The following is a 13,848-nucleotide window of genomic DNA, read 5'->3' as shown; positions in this document are numbered from 1 at the left end:
AGTCCAACCTCCAGTCCTCCAGTCTCTGCTTTACAGCCTCTTTCACTGCTCTGAGTGTCAATATGTAGTTATCAACTACTCTTGGTGTCAACAATGCCGCCCCCCCCTCTCCCCCACCCTCCCCGGGAGGCAGTCACGACCCACAGAGCTAGTTTAAACCATGATGAATGCAGAGATGAACGGCGCCTGGTGTGCTGACGGATGTGCACGCCGCAGACATCTCCCTCAGGCCCTTTCATCTCGCCATCGCACCGTGTTATGCATTCCTGTCACAGCTCGGTAATGACCCTCGGACGGACCGAGCTGCTCTGCAGGAAAGGTGGGGAGGGTGGGGTTCCGCTACTCACGCTCCCCACGAGAGCTTCCAATTCCCTCTGAAGTGTCACGATTTATTCACAATGATCCTTTTGAGCCAAGTCACAGAAGGAAAAAATAAAAAAAAAGACTGCAACAAACGCGTTAGCTGGTGTAATGATGGGGCCGTGGCTCCTCTCAGCGGCGCCATTAAATAAGAAGACAGAGACAGCAGAGACATTATGCAAATGGAGTTTCTTTAGATCACTTACGAAAGTAAGGATTCAGTGCTGCAGCCGGAAACGCGAGGGTGATATTTTCAATGAGGGTTATGACAAAAAGAAGGAAGCCGATCTTTAGGTTAGACGTGTGATGTTTCGGTGTCGATCCGATACTAAGTAAATACAGGGCCTGTATCACCGATACCAACACTGATACTGATACTTGTTATTCAGTTTGATGTGTCATCAAACTTCTGATTTTTTTTGTTTTTATTTGTAAAGCACGTTTCAGTAACAAGTCAGCTCAAAGTGCTTTACATCATAAAAACACAAGAATAAGAAGTCATAAAGACAACAGAGGCAACAACTGAGAAACCAGTAACAAACATTACATTTTGACGAGGGCTATCATCTAGAATACCAGTACACATCATATGTTGGTCAATGTTTCATTTATTAGGGTTAAAAAGCAACACTGAACAGGCGGCTTTTTAGTGTAGATTTAAAGGCACTCAGTATTTCAGTTGCTTTGCAGTTTTCTGGAACTGTCCTCCAGATTTGTGGTGCATAGAAGCTAAATGCTGCTTCCCCATGTTAGGTTCTGGTTCTGGGGATGCAGATCCAGAACCAGAACCAAATGTGAGAATCTAGAGATAGCAGGAGAAATGGTCTTTTACCAAAGACAAAAGATAAATCCTGCAGCTGCTAAAATGGGACACCACTCTGTTATTGTTTACATGTTGTAAAGAAGGAAGTTGCCCTCATGTCTTCTTTGAAGGTTTTTGGTGTAGCGCCACCGCTGGTGAGGGGGTGAACAGGTTTTTCAAAGGTTTCGGTTCATTTGACAGAGCACTGTGAAAGAGAAATCTCTGACTGAGGTTAAAGGTAGACATTGCAGAAAAAAGGTGAGACTGCAGTTTTAGTAGTGCTAACCACTGTTATTTGTGCTCGCTGCTAATGCACTATGCAGCAGGCAGTTAAAAGTATGAACTCTACTCATTCTGTCCTTGCATTTTAAACCTGGGGAACAATCTTGTGTATGTTGATGGCTCGCTCCCACACTGCATGGCATTACCTCCACTCTTACTGGGGTAAACTAACGACTGCTCTGCAGGAAGGCTAGGAAAATAAATGGAATGCTGTTCTCATAGAATTTTATTGTCTTTAGTGTTAAAAAAGAAATTTAAATTGGTCAATATTTGTATCACGAGGTTGGGCACCAAGCATTATTAAAACCACAGATTGGAAATCAGTTTTAAGTGGTTTTGTAACCACTTACTCCCTTTTCACAAAGTCTGTTACCATTTTCTGTTATATTTGCAACAAAAAAAGTGTCAAAAGTCAACACAGTTTGCACTAAAATTGTATGTTTGCATCAACAAAGTGAATTTCAATGAGCCATCTGTCAAATTCTATGTTAGCTGTTCAGTTAAAAGGTTTTTTGCAAGTGTGTAGTAGAAAGCAAGACTAACTGACAGGGAATAAACTAAAGAAATACAGCAGGGATACAAAATGCAAGAAAAAAAACAAAAACACATGAAACTGAGTGCCTGGATGAGCTGAATAAAATCCAACTGAAACTGTAAAACACAAAGTCTGAAAATGAGAACAACTAAGCAACACAAAACCAGGCACATGAAAAGTGCCGTCACCTTTTCTTTTGGAGTTCTTATTGTCTGTCGCTCTGTGGGAGCTGGGCGGTATGTGCTGATGTTTCTGGTAGAAGCCCGCATTCGTTCTGTGGTCTGCTGTGGTCGTCTTCTCTCTGGCTGTCAGTGCCTGTCTGCATGTTGCCAGGTTACGGGACATCCAAAGTACTCTGTCTTTTACTTTACTGCAAAAACACCAGTCTCTTCCTGACCTAGTTCTCCAAACTCAGATTGTTTCCCGCTGGGGTGTTTCTAATTACCTCCAGGCTCCTGAAGCTTCCAATGCATAGCTGAACATTTTAAACAAGTTTTTTTAAGTCAGATAATATTCACTCTCCCTTTGTGGTTACCTAAGGATGTCTGCAAGAGGACTATAAGTTGTAAACAAAGTTGTAACGATCATTGCTCCCATTGGACAGAAATGACTGACAGATCGGGAAAAACAAACATGGAGGTCCCGACGTGTTTGCTACAGCTTGTTGCAGTTTTTCGCATAAATTAACACACCCACAAAATTCAGACCAATCATGCAATAGTTTTGCATGGAGAGGGGGGGCAAAACGTTTGCCAGGGTGGTTGTGACAAGAAGGAGTAGACGACATGAGGCATGAGAAGAAAGTGACGCCACTTTGGTCATGCAGCCGTGACAATGAGAACAGATTTCGCCTCAACTAAGCAGAGCCCTGTAGAAATTGTTCTGTAACCCTTCAAATATTAATAGATGTCTAGATTTTTGTTTGTTTGTTTTTTGTTTTTTTTGTTTTTTTCCAAATTGGGATTACTGTGTGTTGCTTTCTTTTGGCCTACTTCGTGATGTCAAACAGGTTTTCTTAAAGTCATTTCTTTCAGGCCTGGCAATGGGAAGAGTCACTGAACCCAGTTGTCAAAATATTACCCAGGTTGGTTTGGATAGCTTTTTGTCTATCAAAATTTGGTTAATTATCTTAAACAATAAAGTTTGGCAAAAAGTGAAGCGTAGAGAAATCTGTAGCAAGGCTGTAACACGTGCTGGCTTTTCAGCAGTAAGTATAACATTTGGGACTTGCTGTTGTACCTCCAGTCTCGGTTTTGTTTGATTAATCAGAAACCTTTCAGTCTCAATCCGCCTCAGAGGATCAGTTTTATGAAGTGAGGGCTAAACCTTTTATCTTTTGTACACACTGTGAGCAGTGAAGCCCCCCCGAGTGTAGGCGCTATACGGTTTCCTGCTTTAATTCATAGCCCTCTAGTCAGAGTCCAGGTCGCCTGCAGTGGTTGACCCGGTTGATCCGCATTTCTGGATGTTGCGTGGTGGCTGTGTTTGCCTTTAGCTGTCAGCGCTCACTGTTCCCAGTTCCAGCTGCCAAGAGCTTTGGACAGAGCCATCATTCAGTCCACAGCTCGCTCCTTCCTCTCACCAAGGTGAAGCGAATGCTCTTTCACAGCACTGTATGTAAATATTTCAGCCTGTGATGAATTATTTGCATGGGAGAAAATCACAAAGGTTTAAATTAATTCATGCTGAAAGTGGAACATCTCCAAAAAATAAAGATCAAAGACTATTAAGTTGATGGTTAAAGCAACTTTTATAAATAAAAATATTATTTTTACATATTTATTAAAGAAATGATCATTGTCATAACTGCATTAGACAGATCATCTGCTACACTACGGCTTCTTCCTGTCAGCAGAGGCTACTATGAATGCTAAGGCTAGTTAACATGGCCACCGATGACATTGGATAAACAGTTTTCTTGTGAGTGTAAGTTGTTTCTCTGCCATTGGCACATTTAGCAGTGCATACGGAAGGATGATTGATAATGCTTAGACCCTCCTCCTGGCTCTGATGGGGTGTTTTTGACCGAGAGCTGAGCCTTCTTCAGTCGGCAGTAGTAGCTCAGAGAGTAAGTGGAGGAGATCAATCTATTTACAGATTATACTGACAAAATTGTTTTTATAAAGTTATTTACCCCAGCTTTAATTTTTTTTTTTACTTTTGACTGGCTCTGTATGTATGTCGAATCAGCATTAAATACAAAAGATCAGAGCAGAACACAGCGCAGCGTTGGTTGTTCTGGGCTTGAGGTAATTGCAGCGTTGACCAGTGAAAATGGTTTTCTGTGTGTTGCCTTGTTCTGCTGATTTACTCTTGTGTCACAGTTTACAGTCCAATAACTTAGAGAGGTCTTCGTATAGAAAGTCTTTAGCCCATAAATCAGCCCGTAAAGCTGTGCTTGGATCAGCATCAGCCGTCTTGTACCTCCAGGTAACAATGGAGAAGACGAACACTAAGAGAAAATAAGCTGGCGTTTGGTCTCTGCAATGAAAAGTCATGCAATTAAGCTGCTTTGTGTCTCTAAACACAAAGATTCCTTCAGCTGAAAAGCTATACTCACCCCATTGCTTTTTCATTTGAGTGCTATTTCCGTTTAATTAACTGTTCTTGTGTTTCCTGTAGAGATGTTTTATTATTGCCGATTATCTAAGAGCTAAAATGGAACGGCATTGTTCACTGATTGGATTGAAGTTCGGACAGCTTTTGAAAATGCTTTCTGCTTCTTTGTCAGCAGCTTCACTGCTGTTGTGACAAAGGCAAGGGATTAAAGTTGTGTTCTAAGTGATAACCACCACAGCCAGGGATTATATTTCACCATGACTGTTTCCATGAGGCATGTTCCACTTCAGTATCTCCTGCTTTTACGGGAGGACTTCAGTTGTTGTTAAATGATTTACAAAAAAAAAAGGATGTTTAGAACAAGACATTTTGATTTGGAAACTTGAATAAGTGTCTTTCAGATATATTTGATTGCTAATTCTGCCTCCTGAGCATCAAACAGTCATCAAAAGTTGTCTTTTTAAAACGGTAACCGCTTTACCTTGTTCAGGGTCACCAGGGCGGGTTTATGTCCAACCAACCTCTAAACTCATAGGCAAGAACAAAAAAAAAAAAATCCTACAAAGATCTATTTTTGCAATGTTGACTCCCTGTCGGGCGTGGCATTCAGATGTATCCAGATTCAGGTCAAAGTGCACAGCTTTCAGCATCACTGTTCACAACTGGGACTTTTGTCTGAACGGAAGAATCAGAGGGGATTTTGATTTTTACCCGGTTTATTTGAAGGTCATTAGATCACACAGCTATCAGCGACACCACCTTCACCAGGCAGAGGAGAAACTGTGTGAAACACAAAGTATTTTTACGTGTTAATCAAGTCAAGAGAAACTCAGACAGACAATGTGTGTTTTACTCAACTGTCAAAGTGTCTTCCAACCAACATTAAACGGAGAACCGTGACCAGTGAGCTGCAGCAGCTCTATAGCCTGGTAACAACACAGACCCTTGTACTACATCCAGCTATTTGCTACAGAGAAATGATTGCTGCCTGGAGATGTGAACTCTGTTGAAGTTTTAAATTTTACCCAGTCACTAACATTTGCCCATGACATATGTGATGCACCAGTTTGGCGCTATGGAGCTTACCAGAAATTGCCTGCGCTGTAAACAACCATCCTCCTCCTCTGCAAAGAGAGAAGTGCCTAGCTGAACTAGTCAGCTGTTGATGTTAATTCAATATTTGGAAGAGTGACCAACACGGACTGAACGGCTTTGTTCACTTCCTTCGCTGACATTACTAAAACTACTGGCAGACTAAAACAACGCAGAAAATCGATATCATCATTCTCAGTTTCTCCTTCTGATCGCTGATTGGCCCAGAAGGTAGAAAGCCTAGACTGAGCTGCAAGCAAGATTTGAATCTAGCAGAATAGCACAGGAAGGCAACGTCCAGGCTAGCTCATCACCAGCTAGCTTCCAATCCTCACAGGCTTAATTTCCTTCAGGCCTCAAGAGTCCTGTCACCGATTCACCTCTGTTCCTTCCTTAGATACTGACCACAGCAGACTGAAGATCCCCACCACTCACCTGACGCACACACACTCTTACACACACAAGAATAGTTGTCTGAAGAGAACAAAGTCAGAGAAGCACACTGTTAAGCTTCAAGTGGGAAAAAACAAACTATTGTTTGTGTTCCACTGCTTAAACCTTCCATTGAACTTGCTCAGGGAGTTGATGGTATTTTTAGCTGTCAGTGTAACACTCCTGGTAATAAGTGACCAAATAGCATGAAGTCGTTTCAAGTGATTAGCTTTGTTGGGGCCACTTCCTCGTTCATGGGGCGTTGGGAGTACAGTCGAAGTGGCGTCATGTCAGAACAGTCATTAGCGTTCCGAGTCGAGATTCTGTGTCGTGAGCGACTGCTGATTGAAATTATTGCTCACATTTCAAGTTAAGCTCAGATGAAAGCCTGACTAAGGAGACGTGTTTTGATCCGCGGCGAAGAATTGGAGAAAAGGCGCCGCGGAAGAAGAAGTGAAACTCCACGTCTTTCTTGGATATTTTGGCACTTCACCTCGAGATGCCTGGCTGATTAATGTATCCGCGCTACACATTAGGTGTCTGAGTCAACTCGAAATTGACAGAAGCACCGCGGGCCAAACAGGTGGGAGACTACAAGCAAATAAAGGTGAAGGTAATGGAGCGTGCTAATGGGTGCATTCATTAAGCCCACCGTCTCCGCCCGTGACCCAATCTGCCACTCTTCGCTCGGCTCTCGCGCGTCCCAGAGGAGCGAGTCATTGCTCACGTTAAATAATGCGCCTCGTCAGGGAGCCGTGCAGAGCCCTTCAGCGTGATGACAGTCGCGGTATTAGAAAAGAAATCACCGCCATGGGGGCCCGAGCCCGTCGGCTACTTAAGGAGTCCGCTCCTTTTCTACGCCTTGAATTAAACACATGATCAGACTCGGCGCTGACGGCTGAGGGATCAACAGCTCTCTCAGAAGTGGTCAAGAGGGGTCGCCGTGTTGTCTCGATGTAGAAACCGAGAGAGGTACCTGCAAGCACTGAAAGCTGGAGAAAATCCCGAGTACAACACACACGCACGCACATACACACACACACACACACACACACTGCGCCATGCCATCATGCACACCCAGGGTCAGATGTTGAGGCAGTAATTGGGAAGTCTGGAGTGGATGTCATCACCCAGAAGAGCATTTACCATGAAGGTGTTCCAGGAGACGGAGGCAGATCTTAATTCCGATAAGACTGCTGTAATAGCCCAGGAGCTTACATAACCACTCTTCTTAGGGAAAAAAGAAAAAGGACAGAAAAAAGTTTCCAGGAGATGTGGGCGAGTGTCAGAAGAAGAAAAGGAAGGAGAAAAAAAAGTTGGAGTATCATTTCAGAGGCTTTTAAGACAATTAAGGCGGTGTGAATCACGGCATAACAAGTAAACAATCAGTTGTTCTGGGGATAAATATGTGATTTGAAAGGGTGTTTTTATCCGGTGCGGCCCACCGTGGGTGTTTGTTGCACAGCTTCTGTCAGCGGGAAACAAACCTACTCCCCTCCCCTCACTGCCGGGTTTTTTTAGGTGACACGCTACACCCTCAGCAAGCCGTCTTTCAGCTGGCTTTAAAAGGAACGAAGCGAGCGCCGTCTGCCTCCCTCCGAATAAAAGTGAGCAAGACAATGAAAACGACGAGCCGCGCTGAAGACGTTGAAGTGTACATGTGAACAAAAGCGTTTGCTGACAGGCCTGAGAGTCGCCTGAAAAACAGCAAGAACCTAAAGTTTAGATAAAGAAAACACTGTTTATGTTGTCATCACAGCACTATTTAGACAGGAGGAATTACTAATAATTGTACTATTATTATTGTTAACACCACAAGTGTAAATGTTATGCCTTCATTTGCTTATTTAAATGTTACACTAGTAAACCTATCCACCCATTCATCCATCATCTTGTCCTCGTTAACATCGCAAACATAGATGCATAATACTAGAATCTGTTTTAAATCTGCTGAATAATTGAAGAGAAGATACAGCGTGATGAAAAATCACTTGCTCTTCCAGATTTCTCCCTTTTTTGTTTTTTGTTTTACACCACTCAAATGTTCTAGATAATGAAACTAATTCTAATTTTAGACAGAAATAATCAGGGTAAAAACTAAAGGCAATTTTCAAATCAATATTTCATAGGGAAGAACAGCATCTAAGCTTAGCCAACAGCGTAAAAATCCTGTTTAATGATCCTTCTTCTGAATTTACTGAATTCACCTTGATACATCACATTTCTTTAAGCTAATTTCAGTGTCACTGGTTACAAAGAATTCACTTTAATCACTGGTGGCCCTCTGTGGCCCTTAGACTGTTTTTTGTATTTCAAATCAGACCAAAAATACATAAAACTAAAAAAAAAAAATACAATTAAAAAAATATTCATTTTTGCATGTCATTCTAATGAAAGTGTCCAAAATGTTTTGACCCTTTATTTGTGACTTGTTACTTTCTTTATTGAAGCTGTTAGTGTGTAGACAGAAAATAAAAAATGACACCTGACCTCAGTATCCCTGTGCGATACTGACTGTACTATGTTGTCATTGTGCTTCTAACTAAGAGACTCTTTAACCCGTAGCACAGTTACTGGTGTATAATAATAACAATAATAAAAACAACTATAATAAATAAACAAACAACTCTTAGCCTGGTGGCAGCACAAGTAAAGCCTGGAGGCCCGTCAGGCTTAAAATACATTGAGGGGAAATCTGCTGTTTCACTGAACTGTGACTAATGCATAACTCCTCTAGCTTGTTTCCATAGATTTTTAAGACTATTTTACCTATGGCTTTCACTAAAGCGGAGCAAAGCTAACAAATGACCCACCGTCTTTGTGACCCGTGGATACTGATAGCAGCACACAGATCTTCGTTAACTTGTTTTCCTTATGCACTATCCCTGCAGCGGAGCCCATCTGCTGCTGCCACCACACATGTTTGTTGTAAGCAGCTTTTAATGAGCACGCTCCGACTCAAAGTCAGAGCATGGCGACTCTTCACCTGCGCCGGAGCTAATTCTTGCCGTCCTTCAGCACAGAGAAACAACTTGAACTCACGGAGCCAAAAGTCGGCGACACGCCGGCTCTGAGGCGTCCGGACCTGGAAGTGCGACCCCACAGGGATGCATCCGGATCCCAGCAGCGTTCAGGCTCCTCTCATTAGTCTGTTTTCCTCGCTGCAAGAACAAAGGCTCAAAGGGAAATGAACACAACACGTCTGTTGTGACAAATAGAACAGCTTAAATATGGAAAGTCTGAACAGCACTTACAGTGTTACAGCGCCATGTGCAATCTGACTAAAACTGTTACAGGTATATATTTGAGTAAAGTGAAAATTTTTCTTTTATTCTATGAACTACTGACAGGAGTTAAAAGCAAGAATGTAGTTTTTATTTGCAGAAAATGAAAAATGGTCAAAATAACGGGAAAAGCGCTTTCAGCTTTCAAACCTCAAATAACGCAAAGGAAACAAGTTCATATTCATGTAGAAACAACAACACAAATGTTTGAACTCAAGAACAGTTCAGAAATCAATATTAGGTTTAATAATCATGAGGTTTTTAATGGGGTTCAGGGCAGTGGTCTCTTCATTTTTCCAGAGCTGTCATTGCAATCAGATTCTTACATACAAAAAAGATATACCTCTTTTAATGCTGTCTGACCTGAAATATCAAACTTTTCCCGTTTTAGCTCAGAAGTTAATAACTTTCTCCAAAAGTTATTAGCTCTTTAAACAATTTGCAACAGCCCTGGTGATGTAACTGTTTATGTCTCTGGAAGCATGAGAAAAGAAAAAGGAGGTGGATAGTCAGTGGCGTGGGCAGACATCTTGGGGCGCAGCAGCTCAAATACAAACAGGGGCACCTTGTGCTGCAGATGGAGCCGCCAGCTGTGTGAGATTTATTACAGGCCCAGCTTGAACATCATGGATGTATAGCTATTTCAATGATGCAGGTGTTTAACAATGTCCACCCAAAATATAAAATAAAATCAACTTAAAACAAGGATATGTTCTAAGTTGATTTTAAACAACATATGGATGTTGTAGGTCATCGAATATTTTGAATTTGTCATAACATGTTTTTTGTTTTTGTATCAATCTGTGTCTGGGATTGAAATGGACTGAAAGGCCTGAAGGCCACTCAAAGAGGAAGAAGCTATTACTTGAAACGAAACATAAAAAGCAGATTTCAGTTTACAAAGTAACTTCATTTTCAGATATGTTTCCTGTGGTCTGATGGTGACAGTAAGGTTCCTTTTGGAGGAAAGAGGTTTGAGGCGTCGACATCATCCCAACTGTGAAGTGCAGTGGAGGCACCATTGTATTGTGTGATTGTTTTGCTGAAGGAGGATCGCAAGGAAAGTACACTGTGTGAAAATGTCCAACATCATCTTAAGACATCAGGCAGACAATCAATGGCTTCTCCAAATGGACAATGCACCGCCAAATTAGCTTAAACAGTTAAAATTTTGGAGTGGTCATCACAAAACATTTATCTCAGTCCCAGAGAACAGAATCCCAGAAAACTGATGTCAGATACTTGTCAAAAGAAATCTATTTTATACAAAGGGGGCCACAAAGTTTAAACTTTTTTTTACCTGAGAAAATGTACCTAATTTTCTGAATTTGAAGGAAGTAATAAAAATCATCTGAAAAAATCTCTAATTATTATCCTGTCACTTAGTGTCCCGTTTTAGTGTAGTTTAATATCAGATGAATGTATAACACAATTTCTTTGAGTTATTCACTTCAGCATTTACCAAGAAAGACTGTATGCTTGTTTCTGATGATTTCTGCGAAATAACATCAAAAACAAAAACATTTTTTGTACTTGTGTGTGTTTTCCTGCTTAGCGCCCAGACACTGGAGGGCTGTGAAATCCTCCTGGGCCCAGAGGTGACGTACGGTCCTTCAGGCCTGGATCTCTTTTGTCCTGTTGCCATGACCGTCGCCCACTGTGCAGAGGTGGATGCTGAGAACTGGAACATTCAGCTCAAGAGGAAAACCCAGGACGACAAATGGGAGGTAAGCCGCAGGCCGAACACCTGTCAAGTACATTACAGTGTGTCCAATCCGAACCTGGCTCAGAAAATGCCACTTGGTCCGCATTGCTTATCTTTTCCTTTGTACTTCCGTTTTTCTTTGTAGCTAAATGTCAGCAGTAATAGAGGTTTGGTAGCTCAGGAGCCAGACAGATCTGTCAGCTCACTTTGTTTGCTGAGGCTGAATATGTTGTCTGCCTCTTGTTTGCACATACTGTCTCCAAGTTAGGTCAAGTCAAAGCAATAGCAGCTTGTCTTTGAGCACTGGGTTATACATGTATAGATTTTTAAAAAATGTGAATTTTAGTTAAATGAATGTTTTCTCCACTATTTAAATTACGTTAAGCTCCAGCAACCTCTAGTTGCTGTTTTTTCTTGTGAAGTTTTGTGGACTTCCTATGTGAATAATAAACGGTGTTTGATACAAAGTGTAAATTGAGCCATATTTTACTTATTTCTGATGAGCTGAGGGTAAATATTTTATATCCATATCTTTCAGGCAAATGAAGTGGTTTGTTTGAAGGAGTCATGTTCAATGCAATTAAAAATACTTTATTGGTTCCCAAATGGCAGCAATGAAAACCAGTATGGATTAAAATTTCTGAGAAAGGCCAAACTTGTTAAACTGGGCTTTTTTGATTGTTAGAAGAAAAATCTGTTTTTATCTAAGAAAAAATGCACTTTTTAAAATCTTTATTTAAAATAACTGATTCAGAAACAGATCAACAAAAAGGTGCAATTTATCATGAAAAACTGAGTAGGTTTTGGTACTGATATGGTGCCATAAGAAATATCTTTATCACTGTGGTCACCAAACAAAGGTTCTCCTATCATGTTTTATGTCATATTTTGCTTGTTATTCATTTTTTTAAGGTTTTGTTGGCTCTAGTGGACTTTATTTGAAAGTAGTTTGACAGGAAAGAGGGTAATGAGAGAGAGGGAAGACATGCGGCAAATGTTGCCAGGCTGGGAATTGAACCTGCGACCACCGGCATGAGGACATGAGGCCTCAATACATGGGTTGTGCTTTGCCCCTGCGCCGCACCCTCATCATTTTTTATTCAAATGACAAAAGTTGTTTTGTTTTTTTTCCTTACTCTATCTCTCGACAACATTAAAATTGATCAATTAAAATGAGATTTCTGAATGTCTTGGTAAGGAAAAAAACGTATTAAATCAAATATTAGACAATTATTCCTCCCAACACAGATCATTTAAACTGTTGGTGACCACCCTCTGCTTGGCTATCTGTAAATATGTACTTTATAAGACAAAAGTCACTTAGTCAGTGTGATATATGGTGAGCTATGTGCCACTCATAAAAGACTGTCAGGCTTACTTGGGCGAGTTGATTGATGCGACCTACGATCCGCTCGGCCTCCAGAGTGTGACATAAGGCCATGTGGATGTAACACTGCTGCTCTGTCAGGAGGGAAATAAAGAAACAATTACAGCTTGTAATGGCCAGAGAGAGGCATGGCTGCTGTCAGTCTGCGAGGAGAGAATGGCAGACAGGCGTTGGGGGAGTTGGACACAAGAACTATCGATTATTAGATCAGGAAAGGCACAACACAGCGAATTTAGGCGTAGGGCAATCGTGAGCAAAATCATGGGAGTTGTTCCTCCAATGACCTTGGCTCTCTGGCCACACACAGTTGATCAAGCATTGATTTTAAACTCAACAGAGTGGCATTGCTCTCATTTTTCTGTTTCTCGCTGCTCGTTAATGCTGCTGTTCAACAGGACACGTTGTATTTTCCTGAATTCATCCCTTCTTTTTGTTTTTTTTCTGTCCTTTTTCCCCCATTGGTGCTGATTGTTTCACTTGTCTGGATGAAATCCAGAGAGTTTAATCCCTGGCCCAGAGGCATAACATGCCCCAATAGCAGTTGTCGCCTCGCATTACTTGCTCGAGTTTTGGGGCAGCAACCAGCAGAATGATTACAAGACAAGTGGGAAAAGAAGATTGCCATGTTGGGATTGGGTTATAATGAAGAGAACGGTACGTCGGGAACTAATGGAAACGTAAAGATGATGTAAACCTTTGGCAAGCCCAGAATAGATCAGAATAATGAATGGTGCAGGTTTGCCACTGGCTGTTATGGTGCTTGTCACTTCTTAAGTGTTATTTGGGTCGCTGCTGCCTACAGTCTTCATTGTTAACTTTTGTCTTCTGTCATTGGGAATATCAAAGAGCTCAAGCTGCTTCTTTATCGAGCCCCAAACAAAGACTCCACAGAATACTGTTCAATTGGCAAAATTCAACTCAAAGTCCTTAATTAAAGCTGCACTATGTAACTTTTTATAGATTTAAAAAAAAAAAAAAACATATGGTGGCTCTCTGCTACCTGCAGCTAGCACAGCCTGTTGGATCTCCTCCAACTACTACTGCCTCCTGTGAATGCTAAAGCTGTGAATGCTAGCTTTAGCATTCGCAGCAGGCAGTAGTAGTTGGAGGAGATCCATTTTTTCACCAATTATCTGTCTCATACCACACTGTCACAGCATAGTGATGGTTTAAAAAATATGTAAAAAAAAAAAACATCTTTTTTTATTTAATAAAAGTTACATAATGCACCTCTGATCCCAGTTGGGAATAAAATGTGGCAGTTTTCTTCAAATAAATTCTCATGGCAGTGAACAAGTAGGTGACAAAACAGCATTTCAACTGAGTGTAATGTGCTCCAGATGCAAAGTGTGTGTGTGTGTGTGTGTGTGTGTGTGTGTGTGTGTGTGTGTGTGTGTGTGTGTGTGTGTG

The 13,848-nt window shown here is 41.4% G+C and overlaps 1 protein-coding gene across 1 annotated transcript in view; it reads left to right on the top strand.

Moving 5' to 3' along the window:
- LOC103152819 (netrin receptor UNC5D-like) overlaps positions 1-13,848 on the top strand; it is a 64,851-nt gene that overhangs the window by 26,964 nt on the left and 24,039 nt on the right. Inside the window, exon 7 of the mRNA XM_007573449.2 lies at positions 10,902-11,073. Coding sequence (XP_007573511.1) covers positions 10,902-11,073 — 172 coding nt within the window. The remainder of the gene's footprint in view (positions 1-10,901; positions 11,074-13,848) is intronic.

The sequence above is a fragment of the Poecilia formosa genome, unplaced genomic scaffold (genome assembly GCF_000485575.1).
Source record: "Poecilia formosa unplaced genomic scaffold, Poecilia_formosa-5.1.2 Scaffold329, whole genome shotgun sequence".
Lineage (NCBI taxonomy): Eukaryota > Metazoa > Chordata > Actinopteri > Cyprinodontiformes > Poeciliidae > Poecilia > Poecilia formosa.
This window is presented reverse-complemented; position numbering and strand designations above follow the sequence as displayed.